This window comes from Bacillus rossius, chromosome 10 (genome assembly GCF_032445375.1).
Source record: "Bacillus rossius redtenbacheri isolate Brsri chromosome 10, Brsri_v3, whole genome shotgun sequence".
In the NCBI taxonomy this organism is placed as follows: Eukaryota; Metazoa; Arthropoda; class Insecta; order Phasmatodea; family Bacillidae; genus Bacillus; species Bacillus rossius.
This window is the reverse complement of record NC_086337.1, coordinates 21604955-21631933: the sequence shown is the minus strand read 5'-3', so window position 1 is coordinate 21631933 and position 26979 is coordinate 21604955. Positions and strand designations below refer to the sequence as shown.

Genomic DNA, 26979 nt, shown 5'->3' with positions numbered 1-26979 from the left:
AAGCGAACATGTAGCAGATTAATTTTTAAAGTATGATGAAAATATAAAAACGTAGATTAAATATTTTATTTGTATGTTTAGAACATTTAGACTTCAGAGTATCCCTGTCAAAAACACAGTACTTGTTATGTTAGTGACATTGGTTTACCTAAATAAACACTTCGTGACTTATATAATGTATGGTTATGTCATGTTGGCTTTAAAAGCATGACAATACATGTTTTTCAAATCCGACCCAGACACAATTAAGCAATGTTTGACTGGCACGTTCACTTTTTGTCGTGAAAGTTTTTCAAACACGAGAGGACATGAATAATATTACTGATATAACTGTTTCGCCTCTGACGAAGTCTTCGTATTTGAAGCCAATTAAAATTAAATACTCTCAGGTGAGGAGTAATTCTATTTCTCCAAGAATGCCTCATTAAGCAGGTGTAGGCGTACGTATTTTTTGTAGGTGGTGTTTTAAGGTGGGTTTATTTTATAACACTAATTGAACCAAGCTAATTAATACGACTTCCCTTATCTCACTCCTACCTTAGCACATTCTGACAGTCGCTTGACAGCCATCTTCAGTTATAAATTAACATGTAGAGCTACAATGACAATTTGTAACATTACATGTGCTATTCATTATGACTCAAACCAGGTTCACATGGAAGATTGCCTAGTTTGCTTTGAGGTCATGATTTGGATCAGTCTGCCTGCACAAGGGGGTGATTTCTTAGGGTATTCCCAGCCCCAACCCATGCTTACGTGACTTGATTCTTACCCATCCTGATGCTGGCTATGAAGTGATGGTATGCTTTTCTCAGCCTTTGGAGTTGGAAAACATATGAATGCTTGTTTGTTAGTTTTTTAGTGCAGACAGTAAATTATTTTTGTGTGGGTATAATTGTATGAAGACATTGAACAAGTTACATGATGTGAACATATATATAACATAATACATAGGAATTACAGTGATGATAGAGGTTGTATTTCTTCCAGCATTCAATCTTCATTCTGTACCTAGAATGTAGAATTTGTTTTGCTCTTATTTTTGATAAAAATAGTATTGAAAACATTTAAATGCATGATAAGTACCTTGTTAGTGTTTCTCAAAAATTTTTAAATAGTCGTCTGCTTTTCTCAACTCACCTCAACAACCCGTTAACCCTGAAGTGATAGAGAAAAAGATTGAGTCAACCCAATCCAGACAGCAATGTGGCTTTCTACTCTGGGTTATGTCACCAGGTAAACTTTTTCTCTGGTTAAGTTAACCTGGTAAAGTTTTTGTTAAGCATCTTTGTTTTATTTTAACTGTGCAATTGAAAGTAAAGTTTTAATTGCTTATTTTTTGCAAGGAAACACTGGCATGTGTGTCTCGTACCAGCAGCAAAGCACAAACGTATTTATGTATGTACATAGACACCACCTGTCTCTCCTCTTCCATAAAGTGCACCATGTACTTAGATGTGTTTAAATGGAATTTTGCATTGCTGAGAAATATGGCTAGTGTTGCATGGGAAGAATAAACTGTATTATCTTCTTCATTACAGAACGGTGTCGACAAGGAACAGCATTTGCTCAAGGTTCATAACAGGTGACTGTTTTACGTTGCAAAATAAATTTTAAGGCACATTTATTTTAGATTTTAATTAATGGAGAACATAAGAATATTTTTAATAGGCTTTCAGTGTGAAATAAAATTATTGTTTGCAGTGTGGCAGTTCTTCTTTTCAATACTTCAAGAAATGTGTTCGTTTTTGTTAAACAGTTCAGGCCAGGTGAGTGAAACCTTTGAACAACATATTTAAAACCTTTAAAAATTATATCTTGTTACAGGTAAAATAGCTATATGGCAAAATTTTTGACAATTTGGTCCATTGTTTGTAATGCAACATTTTTTTAAACTTGATAAATAATTTTTTTTTCTCGCTCCTTTTATTGGTGACAGAAATTTTACAGTTTCTATTAACATAATGACACTGCTACATCAGTAAAGTTAAAAAAATATATATATTAAATAATTTTCTTATATAAAAACACAGATAAGTTATATGCTTATAAAATATTGTACATATTTCAGTAGCAATCAAGACATAAGCCTGTATATAGAGTACAACTAAGAAATTTAATTATAACATGGTGTTTGAGCCTTATTTAATTTTTATTTATTTATTTTTACTACGGGATGAGTCAGAATTCGACAGACAGACTTCGACTGCAGGATTATCTCAAAATAAATTTGGAAATGACTTACCTATGGTCTTAGTTGTTCCCAAGGTAGTTATACACCTTTAAAGTTGGAGCTGAACAATTTTTTTTTTATTTCAAATAATAGAAAAAGTATTTAATTCAAAATACAGAGCATCTGGATAATGTTTAAAAAAAATCTATCCTCGCAAGACTTGTTGCTGAAGTAAAATGATTTCATTTAACTAACTGGGGGGTTACAAACAACCTTTATTTAACATAAATTTTTCGGACATCTTGTTACCAATAATCATTTCAAAGAAATCATTTTATTACAGCAACAAGTTTTTCTGTGGTTGTAGACCTGTGTTTGATTAAATATCATCCAGTTGCTTAGTGTTTCATCAAATACTTCTTCTATATTCTACTTAATAAAACTATAACACCGGCACATCTTTAACCGGTGGGTCTACAAGCATGACACATTGCATAGGAGTTCCTTATGTAATGTAGGTGAGCGCTAAGGAAGTATTTTTGAAAATTCATCCCCTAATGGGGTTAAAGATGAAAGTTTGTCATTTTTGAACATAGTAATATGAAAATTGGTGTTTAGGCTTCTGTTTATAAATATATAAGTCAGGTGTATCAGTGTTTTTGGTAATTCATTAAAAATTAGGAAAAAATACTTTCTCATCGGGCACACGGCTAGTTTACAATAAAAGAGTTTATCAGCTCCAACTTATAAGGTGTATAGATCTACCAGCCTTGGGAAACACTTTTAGACCAAGTTGCATTATGTTTTCAACTTACTTTTCCGTGATCAAGCAAGCTACAGCCAAAGTTTGTCTGTCGAATTCTGACGCATCCTGCAAAAAGAAACTTCAGTTCCTTTAACTCCATTTAAATGATGTTTCACTATCTTTAACAATAGTCAAATACTGAAGGCCTACATACTATAAGAAAAATAATTAATACCCATGCAACGCCATTGTTAAAATGATTTTCACTTGAGGTTGGCTATGGTTATTGTTTCAAGCTGTATACTACGCCAACCTTCCAGCCCACGAAGATAATGCTGAGATTGAAACAATAAAATATCCCAGTGAACATGGATTCACGTTAGAGCTGTGTGCGGGAATTTTGGATCAAGAGCTTCCGCCAGAAGAAATCGCTCGGTTGGAAGTGCTGGAAGAATGTGGCTATGTCGTCCCTGCCTCTAACTTCAAGCATATAATTTCCCTCAGGTAATGCAGAGCCACTCTAGTAGTGACTGGATGAATTTTTGGCTGTGGTCACAGTTAACTACACTCATTATGAAGAGAGCATGAGTGTGTTTGTAAGAAATAAACTAGCAAACCACTAGACCAATTCCAAAACTCCTTTCACAGTTGTAAAGCTACAGGCATAAGCTATTTTTTATTCTTAAAAATTGTGTTTCTTTTTATAAATAGCAATATTTATAACACAAACGAAAGAAAAATGACCAGTGTTACTGCTTTTTGGGCTTATGTTGATTGAAACGTTAGAGGTAAGCACAAATGCATTCAAAATATATAAAATCTTATATACCTTACAACTTATTTATCTTAAATATATAGGTATGTCTTGCATGTCAACATAATTTTCAGATCAGTCCAATCTTTCCTTAGGAAAACATCTTTGCTATCATATTAACACAAAGTGCAAAGTGGATCAAAATATTAATCTGAGTACACAAAATCATTTGAAGAAAAAAAAATGTTACGTACATGTTTGTGTTGTATGGTATTACATTACTAATTTTAAGCTTATTTCAGGAATACTGCTCTCACTGGAAGCAAACAAGCAATATTCTATGCAGAAGTTACTGATGCAATGAGAAGTAAGTACTGTAATTTTCCCCATTTGTAATATTTAGCGTAGGTATGTAATGCTGTTTGTAACATAACGATGCCCCCCAACTTTTAGGTACAGAACCCACCAAAGAGCACAGAACGATTGAAGTGGTGGAACTGAGTGTTGAAGAGGCTAAAAAATACCTTCATAGCAGTGAGGTCCGTAGCCCTGCCATTCTGTTGTTTAGTCTGATGTGGTTTTTCCAGAACAAACAAAAATGATAGATGTCATCTCGAAGAAAAGGAGCAGCAAAGTAATCATCATGCACATTGTTACGCAGTTAAAATGTGTACAATTGCAAGATACAATATGCATACGTATTTCTAGTGACGAAAACTGGTTAATACATGTTGTCTTACAACTGCTAAATAAACCTGATTAATTTTTCAACAAAAACTTCTTTATTCAAAACATTCTATGTCTACTGACATCACCTCTCACTGCTAAGGGCAACTTGAATTGCACATCTTGAGACCAGTGGATAGGCAGAGGTTTGCTTGGCGAGGCCACTGATATAGCCCACTCGACACGGCTCTATAAATAATTAAATTAATTAGAGTTTAAGATGGGATCACACCTCAGCATTATATATGTATTTTGTTAAATACTAGCAGCAACTGGCAAACACTTTTTTTTTTCTACTCAACAAACCACGAATCTAGTTTGAACAATTGTTAAGGCTCAGTCTCATGGTTCAATGCTGTTTGTTTTGATTATTACTATTAATTAAGGGATTCTCCTGCAAATTTACTCTAATAACTCTCTTTTATTTGTTTTTGGCTCATAATTTTTCTCAACAGATATTTTCTGAACCTAATCTTTGAGCTGCAGAAAGTCAAGCAATTGATCCTAATAATAAACACTTGCATGGCTTTTTATCTTTATTAATTAACATTTAGAAAATATCTGTTGAGAAAATCTAAAACATGGTATGTAACACAGACCTTAAAGCCAACATTTGAAGCTTAGTGTAATTATTATTGTCATCTCCAGTCGCTCACGAGAGTAATCGCTAATCAGTTATTTTTTACCAGCAGTTACATGATGGAACATATTAGTTTACATTCATTGAATTTAATATGGTATTAAAAAAATAAATTTTTATAATCTGAGTTGAGTTTTGATTAAATATGCTGATAATTCCATGATTTTTTGTTGCATTTTGGTGCTTTATGGTGCATTAACTAGCATTCCGGGGTTATAGGGTGTATTTTCAGTGTTATTTTGGCTATAACCTTGTCCCTAATCATGGCTGGTCCACACTCACTGGCTATATTTCCCACTTGTCCAAGCCCTGGGCGTGACATCGCCGGGACCAAGCGCACAGCCGGCAGCAGTAACATGCACGTTGCACGCTGACTGGATCACTAGGTGTCCGAGCGGCACCAGCGTGTCTGTTAAAAATCATTCGCAACTGAAAGTTTCCAAAATGTGAGTGTTCTGTAACTCTTATCACAGCCACGAAGTTGATTTCTAGAGAAAAAGGAGAGGGAAGTAAAAGTGAATCCAGTGAAAGGTCTTTAATCCGGCATGCCCAAAACCGCTGTATTAGTGGGTTTCCTGAATTACTGAACGTCAATATAGTTTTAAATAGCATACCAAAATTAATTTTTAAGAGAGGATATTTTGGTGTCATTGGTTTTATTTTCTATGATATATTTTTATTAAAAAATTGCATATTACTATTACTGAATATATGACAAATGTTCTATAATACTAATTTCTCCAAATAGTGTCATTTTGATTGACACATGATATACTTATGTAATATAGTGATTTTTAATAAGCATGTCTAACTATTCTGAACAAATAAAATTAATTTGTAGTATTTTATGGGTTTGAAAAGTATACTAACATTAACATCGTAATGTAAAAATGAGTTGCAAAATTAAAAAGAAGTAAACTTTTACCTTTTTTTTTGCATAAAATTTTGTACAATCTTTATCCTAAATAAATTATTTTCATTCAATTTAATATATAAAATACTACATACTTATTAGAGTTAAGTTTTGGTTGAAAATACTGATTAAGTTCATGATTTAAATTGCATTTCATTATTATATGTTGTATTTGTGTGCTTTTTGAGTTTTTGGTGTTCTTTCGGTTTTACAGCAATTTACCATAATTTTGTCCATACAAACGTGAACTGTACCCCGCTAGAAAACAGAATATAATATAAATGTTGAATGTTTGTGAGTTATCTCTCTTTCCAACACAAGTCTTCCATTATAACATTTTGGTCTTTAAAAAAAAAAAAACACTTAAAAACTTATTAAGCTCAGTTTACTGTATAAACAATTAACATACATAAAAAAATAATACTACACAATATCATAATATATACACAACTTCCACTCTTAAAGGTAGATAATAATGAGTAATATGTAACTGCTAGAGACAAATTTTTAATGGTTTTATTTTTAAACCAATTTTATTTTTAAAATAGATTTTAGTGTTCTTTTGTTTATTTTATTACGAATTCTGTTTATTTATAAAGATAGTATTTTATTCAACAAATATGACACTTAAATGTTTCATGACACTTATTTCACCAAAACAAAGTCATTTATACCAAAATCAAATTGTAAAAATTTGTTACAATAAAAAAAAAGTAACATTTTTTTCCAAAATATTTAGTTTATACATTTTAGTACAAACTTTGTGCTAAATAAATTAAATTCATTTAATTTAAAACAATATTAAAAAGATTAAATGTTTTCAATTTAATTTTTTACTAAAATCTAATTGATTTATTGAAATCAGTTGCTTTTTGGTGCTTTGTGGTGTATCAACTTGAATTTCAGTTATATGGCGCTCTTCAGTGTTATTTCGGTTATCGCAATTCACAGTGTAATCTTGCCCCTAGTTATTCCCACTGACCAGGTTCCAAAGCTCCACACGTCTCACCATAGAATGTACAGCTGCTCTAGTCTCGTCACAGCACGCCTGACTCTTGAACGATACTTGGTGAATATAAGTGCTGAGTTTACTTCAAATACTACCGTGGCTGGTATGGAAATCAGGGAGCAGCCTCTTGTACAGAGCTGTACAATTAGGTCAATGAAGATCACTTCGTGCAATTTTTGTAGCATGGGATTTACAGAGCAACAGCTGTAGACTTGAGACAGTTAAAAGTGTAATTGAAGTGAAATGTTTTACAATTGTGTTTGGCTTCTGTTAAATTTTGTTCTATTAGTTTATGTTTTCATGTTTGCAACACCATGTACCAAATTATGTTCCAAAGAAATACTTATTCATTAGACTAGTTTTATAAATCTTGAAGTAAAAAAAAAACTGGAATTTCATATTGCCATGAGTGTGGCAACCCTGCTTTAGTAACTTTAATCTCAACATCTAGGAACAACTATAAATATTCAGCAACATCAAATAATTAAAATACAATCAATTTAACACTATGAGCAAATAATAAATATTTCCTATAGTAAAATTATATTTATAATTGTACTTGATGTATCAAATCTATTTTAAGAAGTCCAACTTAATGTATCTAACTTTTACCTTAATCAAACAATGCATAGGTAATTAACCTATAAGTATTTAATTAACAAGCTTAAATTTCATTATCGCTTCAGAGTTTTATTGTGGCAGAGTACTTAGTTTTCTTACAATTATAAACAGTATACAATTGGCTAAAACTCAGCTCTTTTCCCACAAAACATATCACATATCACAAAGTGCTCAATTTCAAAGACTGGAACTGTATACACTAGAGCTGTACAATTCACAAATTTGTGCAGATACGCCGATATGCCAATTCAACTTTAGCCGATTCACTGATTCCGAACTGATTCAGGGGAAAAAAACACATTAGTTTTAAGTAAACAAATATAATTAAAATAAAAAAATTACCTTTATAACTGAATAGGATTTCTTTTTTCAAACTGCAGTAATATAAATACAAAAACTGAGTACTTGCCCACAATCCTATCCTATTGGCACAGCTCTAGTATACACATACTTCTGTATGATGGTGTTATCAGAAGGCAATGCTAATTGTTGATGAGGCTTTACAAGGCAATGGGATAGCTATTTAGTACTTAAGTTATTCAACAACACGTGGTTTAAATCTGCAGCTCATAAAATCAAGTTTCATGTTGTCATCACAACAAGCAGCCATTGAATTGAAGGTGAGATGTACTAACTGACTGGCTGCTAATATTTATTGCATCCTAAAGGAAAGTGGAAAAGGGCCCTTAAGTAAGTAGTAATTTGTTTTTTTCTTTCTTGCAATTTCCTATGTGGTGTATAATAATACTCAGTTGAATAAAACATTTCTGAATAATTCAAGCACACTATGCATTTAACAAATCATCATTTTACTTACAACATTAAAAAATAATATGAAACTTTTGTTCAAAATTAACATTTAAAAAACATAATAATACAGAATCTAGTCACTGAAAAGAAAAAAAAAACTAAATATATATATATCAATAAATTCTTAACAATTCTTTCAAAAATACCCACAAACTTTATTATCTGTTTCATTAAAAACTTAATAATGGGTAAAAATACATTAAAATTGATATTTTACTGTAAAAGAATGCTGCTTAATAAACAATAAAATTATCATCATAATTTTTGTTTAATTCCACTGTACATACTGATCTTACCCATCTGTCAGCGTTCACAAGCAATAGCAATTAAAAATTTCGCTATACATAGCTGAAATTTTATATTAAATTTAACACAACAGACTGTTACCTGTATCAAAGTAAACGCGTAGTACCAATTAAATACTCTGAACACAGAGAAAAGGTATACCTGACTATTCAGATTTTCTGTTTTTATTTAATTTAAAGCAAAAAGTTCTCATTTGATTGTTGACACTCGTAAACAGAGGTTTGATGATGCGGTAAATATGTTCAAGTCCGACCAACCACAAGCAGTGGCATGCGACCGGCATCTTCACCGGAGGACTGCACGTGAACAGTGTGAAGCTGGAGACTTGTGTTAACGTGGTGGCACCTCTGCTTCATCTTTGGTGAACTGAGAGCTCACCCAGGCAAGTCCCCACTTCAGATTTGTCAGCACAAACTTGAGTGCTTTGGTCCACTGCTCTTCAGAGTTCAATTGAATCCTAAAAGTATTCCCATGTTTGTACATGCCCGGATAAAAACTTGCCTGTTTAGAAACTGCAATTACCATACAGTAAAACCTCATTTATCCGGCCCTCTTTGATCAGGATCACAGTATAATCCGGATCAGATTCGTAGACATTTTATTTATGAAAAGATGTAGATATGTGAGAAACCAAAATGATAATGTACCTGATCTTGCTTTATTTCAAACACTATACACATTTGAAACAGAAAAATGGATAAATTCTTTGCTCAGAAATGATGCGAAAAGTTATTTTTATATTTTTTGAATGACTTGTAAACAATATAGGGAATGTATAGTATGGAATTTTGTAACAAAACATAGTTTACCATAATGAACAATAAGTCTGCTTATTTAAAAATTTTATTTTGCTTATTACCCATATTACCTGGATTATCCAGTTTTCGATTGTCCAGATTGCCTTTGGTCCCAGTTAGTCCGGATAAACGAAGTTTAACTCAACTTACATGCGTATAACATGTAATTTTAACCTAGTTTCATGCATAGCTAGTAGCAGTTATGCAATCCCAATCAGGACCCGCTGCTATTATTTGGGATCCTAGCTAAAGAAAATTGATTAATACTCATCAATTACTTTGACCAAGCAAACAATAATGGAACATAATGATCCCAAACTATGTGGTTGTGATGTAAGCATAAAATTTTATGCAAAAGGCTTTGTGAAGATTGCTGTAGACCAAGACAAACTGTTTTAATAGTAAATTGTTACATTCCAGGTTGGCCCAGCTAAGCAACTGTGAATAGTAACAAGATACTTTAAATCACTTGAAAAGTTTGTTGATATACGATTTTAAATTTTTGTTTTTAAGTTCGTTTTACTGCCAACATTGGAGATTAACCCTTAGGATGAACATTTGTATTTAGTTGTATTTAAAATAAATGAGTTTTTTTAAGGCAATCTTGTTTATTATTATTTTTCAAAGAAAATTATAGATCACAACTTACATAACAGGTCCAGACAGCGTTTCACAAATTCATTGTAGCGCGTTGCTTGATTAAAAACATGAAAGTCCCTTTGTTTAATGTTGAACAAAGGTATCAATAATAGGCATAAAATATCCCGGGAAGGCGATAATGGTCACCCTGGGCCGATGCCAACGTCTATGGTCAAATTTCAAGTTAAAGTACAAAATTTTAAATTTTAAAAAAAAATTTATGTTTTGGCCTGGCCCCAACCAGCAGACGTGAAGTTAGCTAATCGTAACTTTACTTCATTTTTGTGAACTGCAGATAACGCTGCCGCACGCAGTGACAATTGAGCAACAACTAGTTGGACAACATGTTGTCTTCCTTTACAAAGGCTTAAACAAAGGGGAGGCAACTCCATTTGCCATCTGACCAATCACACGACAGAATAGGAAAAATGACCATATAAGAGAAATAATGGAAAAACATTTTTCTCTGAAAGTCTGGAAAGACACATCACACCATCTCAAAGATAGCTTTTGATTGGCTGATGAGGCAGCGCCCAGCGAAAGTTCTAGTTCATTGCGGCGCAGCCGTGTGCCCACGTGCTGGGTTTCCCCACTAATCTGAGGCGTGAAAAGAACTTACTGGCGACAAAGTGTTGCGTCCGTGTCTTCCATTCTTTTTAAACCTGTCTTATTGCCCAGAATATGCTTTAAAATTTGACAAACGTAATTATTGAACTTGTTAATTTTAAATGATCAAACAAACTACATATAGTGAAAAAATAATAATAAAACACACTATCTTCAGATTTATATCAAACCTAACCCACATTAATAATAATTAATATTTAAGCACAAACAAGATTACTTAACTGCCTATACATAATATAAGAAACATAAGTATGAATTATGAAACATTACGAAAACCTCATCAACATAAAACATTCTCAGTCAAAGTGTTATTGGTAGCAGGGGGCAAGAATTATGCTATGTTACAAGGTTCATGAATGCATAACTGCATCCAATTGCAAAAAGGATACATTAAGATAATAATGAAACACTTCAGTCTATTTTCAAATTAAACAAAAAAAAACTTGTACTCAAAACCCTTCTCAACTAACTGTCAAAACAATGAGTAAACTTCCACGTTCAAAATCAATTTGTGATGCGTGAATAAACGAAACTACAGTTACATACTAACTTTATTGAATAAGAGTTCCCGGTGGACACATCTTCAATTTTGCCACGCTCCATCCTGTACGGAAGACTGAAGCCGGAGTCTCCTTTCTCGACTTCCTCCTTGAACTGCTGGAGGCAGTCGAGGAACGCGACCATGGCAGAATCAAACTTGGTGTCCCACAGGTAGCGGAAGCCACCCGACCCGTACAAGGGCAGAGCCCTGTGTTCCGCGAGGACCTGCGCTCACAGGAAACAGTTCACACCTACAAGTTCATCCCAAATAAACACTTAAACTCCAAGTACAAAAGCTTACAGTCAATTTCACTTCTTGCTGGCAGGTTATTCCGTACCTAACAAACCCATAAACTGGAAATTATCTTAAAACTGTAAGTTCCAAACAAATGCAATTGATTTTTGTACCAAAATACATGCTGAATCCTATGAGACACAATGTAAAGAGCTAAAATGTTAAAGTAAGGGTTATCAGGGTGTCCCACAAATCTGTAAAAACATTTCCCTGACTTTTCCGTAACTGTCCATGACCCAAATTACAAATTTCCCTGACGAATGTTTTATAATAATTAACCTATTTTGCAATTTTCTGAAAATAATAAAGGCATTCCAGCCTCCACCATCCCTATAGCTGCATTAGTTCAAACAGAACCATGCACACGCCATTTTACAGTGTATGCCTATGCACTGAAACACCATATGAAAACAAAATGTATTCAAAATCTGGGTGATGGCATACCAGAGAATGACCTTTATCCCTCAAATTACTATCACTTTGGAATTTCCATAACTTTTCCAGGTTTCAATGCAAGTATGAAAGTACAGTAGAGTCCCGCTAATTCGAACCCCGCTAATCCGAAAATCCGCCTAATCCAAACAGGGCTGGGACAAAAAAAAAATTATTTTTATAACATTTAAGAACTAGGAAAAGTAAAGAAAAACATGTTTTTTTTAAGTAATGTTTTACGTTTATTAATATGTACATAAGAAACTTATAATTTATCTATTTCACTGTCTAACTGAAAAGAGAAAAAAATAGGATTATGTAGGCTACATAGTACTTAAATACATATGTACGTATTGAAAATTTTTGAATTTACTTACATATTATATGTAGATTTCATGTTCTGTACAGGATTGACACAAAACAAAAAAAAAGAAAAAAAAAAGCAAACCATTATCTAAGAGGCAAAGTCAGTGATCTTCCTTTGACGCAATGCACTAAATCGGCTTGAAGATGAAATGTTTCGCCAATGCCGCATAAACATAACATCTGTTGAGGTTGCATCAGAATATTGCTCGACGTAGCACAAAGCCAGATCAAGGGCACTGGCTGCGGCAGTGTGAGAAACAACATCGGTCGGCGCGTCCCCTTCCTCCTCACTGTCGTCTGCATCGAGATCAGTTGACGTTCCCTGCACAGCTGCTACGTTATCTTCATCTGTATATTCCTCGTGGCCACAGTCTTCAATGGCCGTCCACTTTTCAACGCACTCTTCTGCATTTTCGCAACCTGGTATAATTTTTTTTCACTAGTTGAAGTTCAAACTTTTCATTTGCCGGGGGGAAGACCATTTTGACAAACTCTAAATCAGGCCAGAGATTTTTCCATGATTTCTGTAAAGATTCATTTTGTGTTTCCTCCCAAGCTTCTGCTACCCAATAAATGACATCTTTGATGGTGATTTTCTTCAGTTTATGCAAGATTCTCAGTTCTTCATTCTCTTCAAGCAGGCTACGAAGAAGCATTTTTCTGTAATTCTGTTTCAAAGCCTTCAAAACTCCTTGGTCCATTGGCTGCAAAATTGAAGTGACATTTGGTGGGAGAAAAATGGCTTTGATATCACCGCAAACAAGTTGCATTTCTTCAGGATGTGACGGAGCATTGTCTATGAGTAACAAAGCACTAGGAGGCAATCCATTTACTTTGTTAAAAGCCTTTATTTTTGGCACAAACTGTTTTTCAAACCAGTCTTGGAACAAGACACGATCCATCCAAGCTTTCTTTTGGTTTCTGTAAAATACAGGGAGAGTGTTCATGTTCATGTTTTTAAAACAGCGTGGTTTTGCCGATTTGCCGATAACCATCAGTGGAAGCTTATTTGTGGCGGAAGCGTTGCAGCAGGCTAACAGTTAGGCGTTGTTTAACCATTTTAAACCCTGGTGCAGATTTTTCCTCTTGTGATGCAAGACTTTCGGTAGGCAATGCTTTAATTTAAGTACCGTCTCATCCGCGTTATAAACTTACTGTGGCGAGTAGGAAGAAATGATATCTTTGAACTGCTCGAGGTATTCAATAGCTGCTTCGTTATTCGCTGACAGTTTCTCCCCAGTTATTGTAAGCTGCCTTTTTCCATGTTGTTTCTTCCATCTGTCTAAGAAACCGCAACTAGCCGTAAATGATGCGTCTCCATCCATGAACTAGTTCAATTAAAGCGCTTTTTCTTGGATTCAGAGGGCCAGTGATGGGGATTCCTTTTTTGTCTTTCTTGGGTAAACCATAAAAAAGTGCTTCTTCCAATTTTTCGTAAGAAGACACTGTCGTTTTGCTACGTTTGTGGTAGTACAAATCTGCTCAATTTTACATCTGTTCTTTTTCCAATCGGAAATGGTTGCTTTGCCGACACCCAATTCTTTCGATAACAGAGTGGCATTTTCACCTTTGTCAAGTCTTTTTTTCAGCACTTCAAGTTTTTCTTTCAATGTACACGAGTTATGTTTATGCTCGCTTGTCATGATGACCAACAGCAGGGACAAGCACAGAATGTAAAAAACCACACTACACACCGCTCACAAGGGCTCACTAAACACAGGGCAAGTGCGCAGTAGCAGGTGAGACACTGACTGTCTGACTCATCATAGTTGGGAACGGAAGAGGAGAGGAATGTGTAAACCTATGTGGGAAGGAGGATGGGGGCTTTATTTACTCTGGTTGAAGGTCACTGCCCTTCCGCTAACACACACTCACGAACCGCCCTTCATTTCGACTTAATGTTGTCACGTAATGTAGGCTGTTGGATTTGTTAAACTTAAAATATTTGAAATTGCAGTTTAGGCTATGTAATTATAATTAAAAATATTATATGATACTAAATATGTACGCTAAATAATAAAGGTGTATTTTTCGTCTGATCTTTCATACATATTTGACATATAAGACACTAAATACGCCTCAAAAAGACAATATATGACATTATATGACAAAATTCCACCTAATCCAAATTTTCACTAATCCGAACAGGGTTCGGTCCCAATTAGTTCGGATTAACGGGATTCTACTGTATGTACATATACTCTATGTATGCTTACCTATACTCTATACATAATGTAAATATGGGACGTTAATGTTAATTATTCTATTTATACATGCTTCAGACACTCTTAATGAATAATTATGTTTATATCAGAGTTTGCTACCTTCAGGTATTATAATACATATCACAGTTCTCCGAGCACAAAAGAACTTTTCATACATTCTCACAATTTTACAATTTCCCACATTTTACAACATTTTCAGACACCCCCTTGAATAGTGTAAATAAGGGGTTCTCCTGTACATTGGATGTTGACAACTAACCCTTATAGTGATGTCTCAGCACTACTTAGATGCTAAGTTTGCTCAATAACCAAAGCCTGGCCTGCGGGTGGGTCTCTATCGGTTACCTGCCACCTGCTTTCCTCATGACTGCTCATAACGCAGACACGACGACACGGCAGGCAGAGCCATAAAGAACCCTGCTGCTCGCCCCTAACATGCACACCTCGATGTAGGAGTGGTTGCCGTACGGGACCAGCCGGAACCTCTCGAAGGTCAGGTTCATCTTGCGCGCCAGAGCAGTGAGCAGAAGGGTGGTCTGTCCCCAGGCCGCGTTTATCTCGCTCCAGTCCACCGGCACGCTGGGCAGGCGGCCCAGCCGGAAGTTGTTGATGGTCCCGAAGTGGCCGCTGTGCCAGATGTGGAACGTCGCGTTGAACACATTGGTTTTCTTCAGCTTGTCCAGCTGGGCTTGAGCGTAGTGCAGCTGGCACTCCAGGCTAAGGCAAGACGTTTGCTCAACATTAGCACGTCTAAATGCACGTGAAATTATAGAATAATATGCAAGGATCAGAAGGTCTTTCATTCTGCTACAGTCTACAGTTTGACACATTATGTAATCCAGCACCAATTAAGTCACTCTCATTCAGATTTTTTCGGGTGGACTTTGTCAGTTTACATTTTAGTACAACATTGCCAGTTTTCTAGCAGCAGTTATATTTCACATTTCACTGAAACATTACTGTATTGATTTTTGAAGACCAATGCTCATATCTGTATTATTTTCTATATAATAACTAATTACATCTTATTTTAAATACCCTTTTACTGTACATACATTTACCTTTGGTATTAATTTGGTAATATTACACTGATGATAGCTATTCCAGCAAAATCACTAATATGGTGTGGCCGCAGTCCTAAACATGTCAGATTAAAGATTTTTTACTGTAGTTTGCTTGCAACATTAGATTTGTTTATCCAACAAGGGGCAACAGTGACTGAGGAGCAGGATTACTAATGCTATCAGGTCTCGATTCCCGGCTGGGTTCAATTTTGAATTTTTCGTAAATGGGAAATGTTTCAGATGTTGCAGCGAGCCAAAGGATTTTCTTGGGATACTCCTGTGTTTCTCACTCATCCACTACATGAATGCTCAATTCTCATATCATCGCACATCATCTCTAATGACCCCAAAGTAAACAAAATTATAAACTCTCGTTCATTATTATTTTTCAAACAATACATTCTCACACAATTATTTACCTCTTGGACTCATCTTCTGTCAAGGTGAGCTCCCATCGGTGCTGCGTGTACTCCCGCCAGTAGCGCTCCTCTTCGCTGTCCAGTCTTTCCTTCTCTCTCTCCTGCTCAGCGATGGCATTCTCCGTCGCCACTTCCTGCTCCTTCAGAGACGCCAGTTCCCGCATCAAGCGCGCTTCCTCGGACTGCAGCTAGGGACGTCACCAAACCCACTGCCATGAACACTGCATGACAAGTGGTCATCTAACTAGCTCAAATAATGCAGCAGTGAAGTAGGAACTTTGAAAGCAAAAGCAGTGCCTGCTTACTGTTACATTAGTTCAACAAGAAGACAACTATCAAACATGCAGACCAGCAATCCAGCCTTCAAGTTGAGGATCAACCATAAATTTCTCGCAATATGGCTTCCACTGTCATTACATACAAACCTGCTGCAACCTTGAGGGATCCACTTGAGCTTATCAGAGCGTCAGCACTTACCCAAACAAATCTGGACTTCTTGTGTTGTGTAAATACAACACCGCTAATGGAATTTATACATTAATAGGAAGACTGGTAATCAGACAAATAATTATTTCCTTGCTTCATAAATTAATTTTGTAAATTTAACTACAGTGAACAATTTATACATCATAACATTATTTTAAAAGCAACATATACTGTATATACTTGCAGAAGAGTCGCCCCTGCGAAGGGTTTCAACCATAATTTGGATCATAAAAATACAACTTTTTTCACCGTAAGGGTCACCCTCGAGTATGAGTCCCACCATGTATCTGTCTACAGTAAACTACAAGTGAAATATTTGTTCCGTGTCTCAGCTTATTGTAAAAAGGGAGGCCAGCCCACTTTTCTCCACCTCTCCCTACTGCTTTACGACCCCTTTTAGTAACAAGAAGACAGCCGTGTATCCCTTCCCAGCTATTGTATATTTTAAAACAGTCCTCTTCCAGAACAGAAAAAACAAAAAGTAGCAAAGCTACCCTTTCTTGTCAGTATCTTTTTTATAAAAACCAACACGCACATTACAGTCAGCGAGAAATTCATGCGGGAGCTGAAGAACATAAAAAGCCGGGCTTTGAAGTGCAGCTTTCAAAGCACCAACGATGGCTGTAGTTTTGTCATGAAATGTTGCACTTGAAAGTTGAGTAATATCACGCAAAAAAAAAATTATGTTGGGTCACGGTTGCATCTTAAAAACCTGTTGAAATAGACACGTGGTGATAATGCCAGTTCACAGACATTTACAAGTGTGGAGGAGGGGAGGGAGAACTGTCAAAACCGTTACATGGCCACATGCACTTACAGAACACACACACACACAAACTCGCTGATTTATTTACAGAGTTCCCTTCCTCCAGTCAAATGCCAGCTGCTGTTGAGTGACTGGCACCGGCCAGGCAGACACAGCACAATGGCACCATTCATAGTGCTTCTCATGCATGGCTCAGATATTTTAACTATTCAATTTATGCTTACTCGTAACATTCTTATTAAAAACTAACACATACTCTAGACACACCGCAATTATAAATTTTATTTTTACACCCAAAGTATAAATTCACATAAGAATCTCACTACACATTTTTAAACTAAAAATCGGCATAAAATATGTGACCCATGTTGTGCAGGTAAATAAGCAATGCGGTATTGGGTATCCTTAACTTAAACTTTCAGTCACCAAAATCATGTTTCACAAAAAGAAGAAATTTTCTTCCAACTCAAAAATCTTAATCTTTAAATGTGATCAAAAGCGTAAATATTGCAAATAAATTGATTTCTGTATTAAATTTTTTTATGATTAGGTAAAACTTTTTTCTGTAAATACCTATTCAAACACTGATTTTTCTTTCATTTGAATGTTATGAACTTCAGTTCCATTAGGTAATAATTTTGTTTCAATGCTATGCATAAATTACTTAGTTTTTTTTATATAATTTAAGCACTTACATCTTGAAGCTCTTTTTCTAAAAGGTCTAAGTTTTCATCTTTGTCCTCTGCTTCTAACCTAGAAAAAAATTTTAACATTTTGGTTTTACAATTAAAGCCATTTTCTCCTCTAAATAAGAATAAATAAAAAATAGCCAATGTAATTAATAACTATTATGAACAATGGCACAAAGTGTACCTGAATAAGCCAAATGTATTTTATTAAATTAAACTCAAGCACTCAAACAATTTGTAAACTGTCACATAAATCATGAAAAAATTTATCGTTATGTATAATATTAAGTGGCCAAATACACTATTAGAAATAATCTGTGTTCTGTGTTAAATTCTAACAAGACTTTAGAGTAATAAAACTAATAATATAGTAACAATAAAATGTATCACATATGCACCTTTTCAGAAACATGCTGTAATCATTCAGGTCATCTTCGGTCAACTTGAGTTGCTGGTCCATAAGTGAGAGAAGTGTGTCTGTGCACTCATCACAGAGGGGATGGTCTATGTCCGAGTTGTTTGACAAAATGTCAAACAAACTTGCAGTAACCTAACAAAACAAAAAAAAATTCAAAAAGTTTTGATAATCACACATCCAAACTTTGGTGCATTAAAGAACAAAGAAGTACCAGCCACTGCTCTTCAGTGATATAAAAATAAAAATTACTTTGACATAAATACCCAATATTTCCAACATGCATTTTCACACATCCAATGGTTCAATACACCAATCCCTCACTTAGCACGTCTTCAAATTGCGTGATGTTAAATATGGCACGTCTGTAAATTTCAATTAACACGAAATCAGCTCAGGCAAAAATAAAAGCAGGGTATGATGCCACAAAGTCTGCTTGAACTTGGTAAACAACAGATGTACAGTGACATGCAGTTAGCCTCACGAGGGGGGAAGAGATGTGCACGCAGGTCTGACTACGCTATCGGCTGTTGTACACATAACAGCTATGGCAAGTTCAGCTGCCGCTATGGAGTGTGAAGGATCAAATGTTTTTACGTATGCCGCCATGCTGTAACATTGTCTCCCGGCCTCAGACCGGGCTGTGATGAACTCAGTCTAGCCAGTGGCAGGGAACTCGCTCGCACAAACACAGAGCAACGTCTCCCCATTCGTCTGTCAGTAACTGTACGTGCGCAAGCACCTGCATTTGGAATCATATTGGAATTATGACTTCCAAGTGAGAGCATAATGCATCAAGTTAAGTATTTGAGACAAAACTATAAGTATTACAGCATGCAGAAATGTCATGAAGGACACACTTACGATGGTCACACTTTAGTTTTAAGCATGTCAACTGTTCACACCATATTACGAAATAAGGACTCTATCAAAAGTTTATATGAGCCTGATGCTGTTGGTTGTACTAGCGGGAATATATTTGACATTAGATACCAGAATAGAAATGAACAGATGATTCACATGGAAAAGGTTGTTAAATGAAAGGTGCAATGAAAAAAAAAATCATTAATCTGACAGGATTGGTGTGAACCAAGCGGTGATAAGCGAATAAGCATTTTAATTTTTGAAAAAGTAAAATGTAAATATCCGAACGGTTTCACTGTATAAGTTGAAAACAACAATGGTAGTTCTTGTAAATTGTGAGGAAAAAGTCTCTACTCATCACTTGGATTTTGATAAAATCACATAAATGTAGTACTGTTAATTCACTAAACTAAAAAAATAAAAAATGACTGAAATCACTAAATATGTGATGCCGCACCCTCATCCTGTGACTGAGCGACTCCTGCTCCCCATCATCCCCCACGAGCATGAAGCCGTTGGCTCCATTCCCAGACTCCGTCAAGCGAAACGCTGGCACGAAGTTGTCCAGACTGGCCGCCTGGGACTCCAGATCAATCTCTGGTGTCGAGTGAATCGGCACTAAAACAATGAACAGTAACGTCCTTTTTTTTTGCCCCAAAAAATTTTATGGCACAAAACAAATCTTTCAATAAAGCATATTTTTGGAAAAGTAAGTACATTTGTTTATAAAAAAAAATTAACCATTTTTTTTAACAGATTTCTACATTCTGGAATTGCCAACATAGCTATTTACCAACCAAGAATTTACCCCTGTGTGTGTTTCTTCATACTTAAGTCTGCAATGTTTATGTTTGCCTATGTTCATTCTAATGATTGTCTTTATACTTAATGTATTTATCTCTAGTAATGACTATGATTGTTGGCAGGCACTCAAATAATAATAAATTTAAAAAAAAATTATCAAAACCTTCAATGAAGTAGATACCACTTAAGTATAGAAAATAATTTTAAAATGTTATTTTACTAAAAAAAATTTGTTCCATAATGTGTACGTATCCAATTGTATTTTAACAAAAAAAAATTCAATAACGAAAGTAAATGGATGTGTTTAATAAGTAATGCTGTATAATTATGAAAACATACTTAATTTTTAAATTTGCATAAAACTTTTGAGGAAAATTGTTCCTAAAGGCAATTGTTCTGTGTAACACATCCAATTGTATTTTAACGTAAAAAAATTAAATTAAGTACATACGCAGTTAAATGTGTTTGAAAATTGAAATTGTACGAAAACTTTAATATTTCTTATTTTGAATATATACATTATAAAGCTTTGATAAAAACTGAATACACGATTAGGAACATTGTCCCCGGGAGAAATTGTTCCGAGGAATTACATACCAGATCATCCAGGGGTGTCCACCCCACCACGTCAGATTTTGATGAAATTTGGTACATGGTATCTTCAGACAAATATAAGAACCCGTATTTTTCTTTTTTGGAACATTGGCTCTAGTTTGTAATCTAAAGCCCTCCAAAGTTTCCTTCTATTTGGTGGAATTTTTTTAATCTGCAACCAGAGTCGAGTGACACATCTTGCTTCAACTTACATTTGTAATAACATTTATTAATGTAGAATCATGAAATTCACCATACTTAATTTTACATAGATTTCAAATATCGCTCATAAAATGTAATTAAATGCCCAGAAGTACGTGCAATTTATGTTAGAAATGGAAGCAATGAATTACCAAAAATTGTCAACATCAGTTCAGTAATCGTATTATAATTATTTTCTATTAATCTATACAATCTCGGGCTTGGTACCATTAGAAAGAGCACAAGATTTGATACAAAATTGTGAAATAAAATTTGTGGATATTTACCTTCCTTCTTTATTAAAGCAAGTTCTTTGTGAAAGAAGTGGTTAAAATGATTATAAATCAGTTTTAAGTTTACAAAATAATAATTTTTACATGTAAAAGCAAATATGTAGTAAAATTTTTATTGCAAAAATTTTTTAATTAATAATTTAGCCTTGTTTGAAATGCACATTTAATAAACTGTAGGCATATATATAAAAAATAAAAAAAAAATAGAAAAATGTTTGAAGGAAAGTTATGGTTCAATTAATGTTTGGTCACTCAATCAGTTTGCATCTTCTTGCTTAAATGTAGATGATGTAATATATTGCATCATCTAAATGTTTACTGTAGGTTGATCTTTTAGAAGATATTAGTCAGTCACAGGTTGTCCAGTGTATGGGAGTCTAAGACAGGAAGATAATTCTTATAACTGCTGAACTTCCTGATAAAAAAAAAAAACAATTTTGCTTTGGAGGCGAGATGGATTCACACTGCATTCATTCAAATTCAAGTATATGTTCACACCACTATGCATCACTCATTAAATATTACTGGGAAGCTTTGAAAAAATGTTGTGACACAGCAAAGAAACACAAAAGGTCTATAAAAAGTTGCATACCTCTCGTATACCTCTCATCAAATGGCCAAAGATGTGAAAAGGAAAGCTGGTGTTTTGTTAGTTCCTGGACAAAAGCTGTGTTCCAACTGCAGGACGAAGTTATTTTAAGAAAAATAGTTTCAAAATTCATTGAATGATTCTAACAAAGAGGAAGGCCCAGACCCCCACAGGCTTATATCTACAAAGGAAGACCTTAGGGACACTACACCGTTTGAAAAGAAAGATTCAAATTTAAGCATCAGTACTCTTGAAATATCAAGCACCCTTAAAACTAAAAGGACTTTCAAAGCATTCAAAATTAATGTATGGTAAAAGAAAGATAGCTGAAGTCAAAATTAAAGTGAAATCAAAAGTAGCAGTAGTTTTGAAGCTACCAGAAGATGAATTGCAGTCTGAAGGAAGTACCTACTGATGAAGACTTACCTGAAGAGCCAGTTATTAAGAGAAATGCAAGTGACTTATATTTTATAGTCAGTCAGTTAGTCCATTAGAGAGTAGTTACACACTTTATCAGTTGCACCTAATTCCTGGTCACAAAATTCAATGTTTATGTGTACATGGGAAGAAAATCATGCCAGCTGATGAAAGAAAAAGGAATTCTTTCATATTGCGAGGTTTGCAAGGTCGATAAATTTCTGCTGAAGTTGTTTAAAAAGTTACTAACTTTTACCAAGCAGATTAAAACGGCAGACTTATGCCAAGTGCCAAAGATAAGGTTAGTGTACACAAAAATGTTTATGAACAGAAGTGCCTAATACTCTGCAATCTTAAGGAACTACACACAGCATAAAGAGAGAAATTTCCTTGTGATAAAGTAGGATTTTATAAATTCTGTGAGCTGCGTCCGAAATGGTGTGTCACAGTTGGTCAGCCAGGTACACATTCGGTCTGTGTTTGCTCAATACACAAGAATCCAATCCTTCTTAAGTGCTATGAATTTATAAAAATCAAAGCTAAACGACCTTATCAATTAATTGGTATGTGATACTGAAAACCGTGATTGCATGTTAAGAATATGTTGTACTGTCCAAATTCTGAAAAAGTATTAGAATATGTAAGAAATATTTTTAAAGACTTTCATGATGAAGATGAAATTCAGTTTTGACAATGGGTATGAAATTCAGTTTTGACAATGGGTAACTACTGATCGCAGCCATTTACAAATGTTTGTTCTTCCTTTATGCGAGTTTATTGATCTGCTTTTGAAGAAACTACCTGCTTTAATCCACACTCATTCGTCTCTAAACAGCAGTCAAACTATGTGAAACAGATGAAAGAAAACATTCAGGAAATGAAATACCTACTAGTTTTCATGGTCTTTGCAGAAAACTATTCTTTTGTTATCCAAGATGAAATTCAGTCATATCATTGGGTGCATTCTGGTTGTACATTACATCTAGTCATTCTGTACTTCAGAAAGGTTGGAGAAACATGTAATATGTCTCTGTGCTTTATCTCAGCTTACCTAAACCATGCTGTTCTCATTCTAAATAAGGTTCAGAGAAGATCGAGCTTACTAATTCATGAAGAATTCTTTAACATTAATCAAGTGGAGTATATCACAGAAAGTAGTGCAGCACAGTACAAGAATTTGAAAAATTTGGACCTCTGCTATCACTTGGAAGATTTTTATTTAAAAGCTTCTTGGATCTTTCATGCAAAATGTTGGAGGATGTGTTAAAAGGACAGTATCTATAGTGAGCTTGCAAAGACCGTATAAAGATCAAATTTTGACAACTGAGCAGATGTTTCAATTTTGCAATTAATACTTTATTAAAATTAAATTTCAGCTCATCAATGAACGTATCACGCGCAGTGGAAGAAAGGCTTAACAAGCGTTTCTCAGAGTTCACAACTCTGCCTGGAACAAAATTCTTGCACTAATTCCTCTCACTATCTAAAACTAAAATAGCAGCTAAGTGAATTAGTTCTGATGAGAATTTTTCATTAAAGTACTCTTTGACTGAAAAAACGGAGAGCCTCAATATTTTACCGGGCCAGAAATATTTATGCTGCGTGCCATTATGCAACATTCTTTGCACTGTTGATGTTCCAGAGATTCAGGTTGGAAGTGTGCATTATAAATGGACATCAATCAGTTAGAGAAAAATTACATCAAAATGGTCAAAATGGAATCAACTTTTTTCATAGATTACATTGATAAAGAACTTAAAGTAATTATGTGACATTTAATAAAATTATTAGTAGGTACACTTTCAAAAACAATAGGTATAAATATATGATTTGTTCCACAGATTTCTGACCATTGATCATAAATTAATCTATTTTGATTTAATATTATACTTGCTTGATTTAATCGTCCAGGTGTTACATCAATTTTAACTCCTCTTTATGGTAATGTTCATGAATGGGTTACATCTATAGATGTGCCAATTATTAGGATAAAAGTGTTTGATGGTAATACTATTCTATTTATCTACATCTATTAGATGAAAGTTATTATTTTCTCTATTAATTATATATGAATCAAATTCTGTATTATCAAAATCTGAATATTCATATGTTCAGTATCATTGACTTCTGTAATACTGTAATTTTATTTCATTTATATAAATTTATGTACTGTATGTATGTACAGTTAACAAAAATTCTAGCCACCAAAACATTTCTTTAGATCGGGTGCTCTTTCTAATGGTACCAAGCCCAAGATTGTAAAGATTAATAGAAAAAAGTTATACAATTAATGAAATGATATTTACAGTTTTTGGTAATTCATTGCTTCCACTTCTAACATAAATTGCACATAGTTCTGGGCATTTAATTACATTTTACGAGTGATATTGTAAATCTACGTAAAATTCTGGATAAGTATGGTGAATTTCACGATTCTACATTAATAAATGTTATTACAAATGTAAGTTAAAGAAAGATGTGTCGATTGACTTTGGTTGCAGATTAAAAAAATTCCACCAAACAGAAGGAAACTTTGGAGGGCTTTAAATTCTAAACTAGAGCCAATATTCCAAAAATGAGAAATACCTACGGGTTCTTATATTTGTCTGAAGATACCATGTACCAAATTTCATCCAAATCTGAAATGGTAGGGTGGACAATGTGTGTCTTGGCTGGATGATCTGGCATGGAATGACCCTTACATGTAATATATCTAATTTTATTTTAACGTAAAATATTCAAATAAAATTATTGATTGAATGTGTTTGTGATGTGAAACTATAACATAACCAAAATATATTTGATTTAAAAATACAAATTATAAAACTTTTGATATAAACTGGATACACAATAAGGAAAATGACCTATTCTTTAGTTAAGTTTTTGTATTAAGACTTATCATATTAACAATTTGAAGCATTTTTGGATTTATGTTACATAATTATTACATGATTTTGAATCCCTGATCTTAATAGCGATCTTCACAGTTAAGTTTCATAAAATCCTGTCAGAATTTAAAAATTTGCCTTTGCAGAATAATCAAGCAGCATTAGGTCCATTCTAAAATAACACGAAAACAGATATGATCTCACGGAACAGTGTTTCTACAATAGCACGCAGAACCCGTATGGATTAGCTCAGCAATGCTGAGCTCTTACGTTTACGTACGTATACACAAGAGTACTTAGGCTTCATTGGTTGCCGTGTTTGTTTAGTTTCTAAATACATTTAAAAAATGTTTAAAGTACAAGAATATAGTGTGTTCTAATTTTTCATTTGTCATTTATTTTATAATATTTATGTAAATTCTGCACTTGCTATAGTTACAAAGCATATATTATTTTTATTAAATTATTTTGTAACCTTGAAATGCAATCTCATTGGCTGACATTTGTTAAGTTTCTGTGCATTGTGGATACTAGAGAAACAATAGTAAAATGATCCGGGAGATACGTCTGCTGACGTGAACCGTCTCCGTTGCCGTGCCAATGTAGGACGGGCCTTAACAGTGCTAGATAATACAATGACCGTAATATTACTTGCTCTTTTTAACGCGTTTTGTACTTAAAGACGAAATATAAAATAATTCAAGTATACAGTATCAAAGACTTACAGGCTAATTCTGCCAAAGTATGTTCTCCTAAATTTCCAAAACTTGAGTCAAGTTTCAAAGGCTGAAGACATCTCTGACAAACAAAACTCACACTAGTTTTTGGTTCAACCATTGTATAATTAGTTAGACACGTATGATATTACCCGCATTTTAAGTTTTGTTTATGCCCCACACAATACGTTTTTCATAATAATATGCATTTCGTTTAAAAATGTATATATTATATAACAAATCCCGAACACTACAAACAAATATCCCTTCGAACGGCTGATAAAAAAATGTACACAAAAGCTTTCTGTTTGATTAGACGACCAGGCTCCTACTTTTTGCATTTTTTTTTTTTGCTATCTTCTTATGAGTTGTACAGGGGGTGGGGGATGATTGGCCTACAGTGCAAAGCCCGCAGCCATGGTTCAGACAAAGATTAACATATTAGAAGTAGTGATGGGTCGTTCGCGAACGATTCGTTCAAAAAGACCGAATCTTTGAGAGAACGAAATCTTGCGATTCGTTCGCAATGTAAAGAACCGGCTCTTTGAGAGCCGGTACCTTGAAAGATTCGGAAGAACGAAAACGCGGAGAGAACGAGAGAACGAGAGAACGAGATGAGAGAACCGGCCACGCGCCCGTTCTGATTCGTTCGTGAAATGATTCATGACGTCAGGAGTCTGAAGAATTAGTAATCACAGCGTGCGCATGTTCACAAGAGCAAACGATAACTGATCAAATAAAATAGGGTAACATGAAAAGTATCTATACCTGAAAATGTCAACTGTTAAGTAGTGGTTTAAAATTGCTTTTTCACATTACATACACAAATTTGGAAAAAAAAAAAACATGAATTAAAAGTAACCATTTAGGGGTTAATTAATGTACTTCATTTGTTTCTCTTCATACTGAATCGCAGTAGTAGTATTCAATTTTTGTCTTTTTTTCTCTAAATGTGTTGGTCTACATGTAAACACTTTACTGTCTCTAGAGTGTAAATAGCCTGTATATTAATATTTGTAACTTAAAAAGTAATACAATGTCATGTCCTGCATTTGCCCTCGGCCTCCTCTCTCTGCAACCAACATGGCCGCCTCGCAAAGAAAGCTGTATCCCAACAGGCTTCTCTACACCAGCCATGGGATATAGGCTAAGAGTG

At 34.4% G+C, this 26979-nt stretch overlaps 2 protein-coding genes across 6 annotated transcripts; one reads left to right on the top strand and one right to left on the bottom strand.

Moving 5' to 3' along the window:
* Nucleotides 1-135: 135 nt before the first annotated feature.
* On the top strand, nucleotides 136-9062 carry LOC134535830 (uridine diphosphate glucose pyrophosphatase NUDT14-like). 4 transcript variants are annotated; one of them, XM_063375132.1, is made up of 7 exons: nucleotides 136-389; nucleotides 1542-1585; nucleotides 1705-1769; nucleotides 3239-3422; nucleotides 3975-4039; nucleotides 5346-5484; nucleotides 8945-9062. In XM_063375132.1, the coding sequence occupies exons 1-7, from the start codon at nucleotides 309-311 to the stop codon at nucleotides 9060-9062; spliced, it is 696 nt and encodes a 231-aa protein (XP_063231202.1). In that variant the 5' UTR covers nucleotides 136-308. The 4 variants fall into 4 exon arrangements, with proteins under 4 accessions (XP_063231202.1, XP_063231201.1, XP_063231204.1 ...); XM_063375131.1 differs by having other exon boundaries at nucleotides 3215-3422; XM_063375134.1 differs by lacking the exons at nucleotides 5346-5484; nucleotides 8945-9062 and adding an exon at nucleotides 4126-5339 and having other exon boundaries at nucleotides 138-389.
* On the bottom strand, nucleotides 7630-26188 carry LOC134535829 (beclin-1-like protein). 2 transcript variants are annotated; one of them, XM_063375129.1, is made up of 8 exons: nucleotides 25833-26188; nucleotides 19779-19939; nucleotides 18441-18592; nucleotides 18049-18106; nucleotides 16102-16289; nucleotides 15062-15335; nucleotides 11311-11525; nucleotides 7630-9154 (listed from the first exon to the last, which is right to left on the bottom strand). In XM_063375129.1, the coding sequence occupies exons 1-8, from the start codon at nucleotides 25942-25944 to the stop codon at nucleotides 9028-9030; spliced, it is 1287 nt and encodes a 428-aa protein (XP_063231199.1). In that variant the 5' UTR covers nucleotides 25945-26188; the 3' UTR covers nucleotides 7630-9027. The 2 variants fall into 2 exon arrangements, with proteins under 2 accessions (XP_063231199.1, XP_063231200.1); XM_063375130.1 differs by having other exon boundaries at nucleotides 25976-26166.
* Nucleotides 26189-26979: the final 791 nt, after the last annotated feature.

Bases quoted from the DNA above. Each gene is read 5' to 3' on its own strand.
- LOC134535830 (XM_063375131.1), top strand. From the start codon at position 309: ATGAATAATATTACTGATATAACTGTTTCGCCTCTGACGAAGTCTTCG. The intron at 1,586-1,704 runs GTGACTGTTTTA...TATTGTTTGCAG, and splicing joins TTGCTCAAGGTTCATAACAG to TGTGGCAGTTCTTCTTTTCA. The intron at 4,040-5,345 runs GTAAGTACTGTA...CACTTGTCCAAG, and splicing joins AGTTACTGATGCAATGAGAA to CCCTGGGCGTGACATCGCCG.
- LOC134535829 (XM_063375129.1), bottom strand. From the start codon at position 25,944: ATGGTTGAACCAAAAACTAGTGTGAGTTTTGTTTGTCAGAGATGTCTT. The intron at 18,593-19,778 runs GTGCGGCATCAC...TTGTTTTGTTAG, and splicing joins CGCTCAGTCACAGGATGAGG to GTTACTGCAAGTTTGTTTGA. The intron at 15,336-16,101 runs GTAAATAATTGT...GTCTTGCCTTAG, and splicing joins ACAGAAGATGAGTCCAAGAG to CCTGGAGTGCCAGCTGCACT.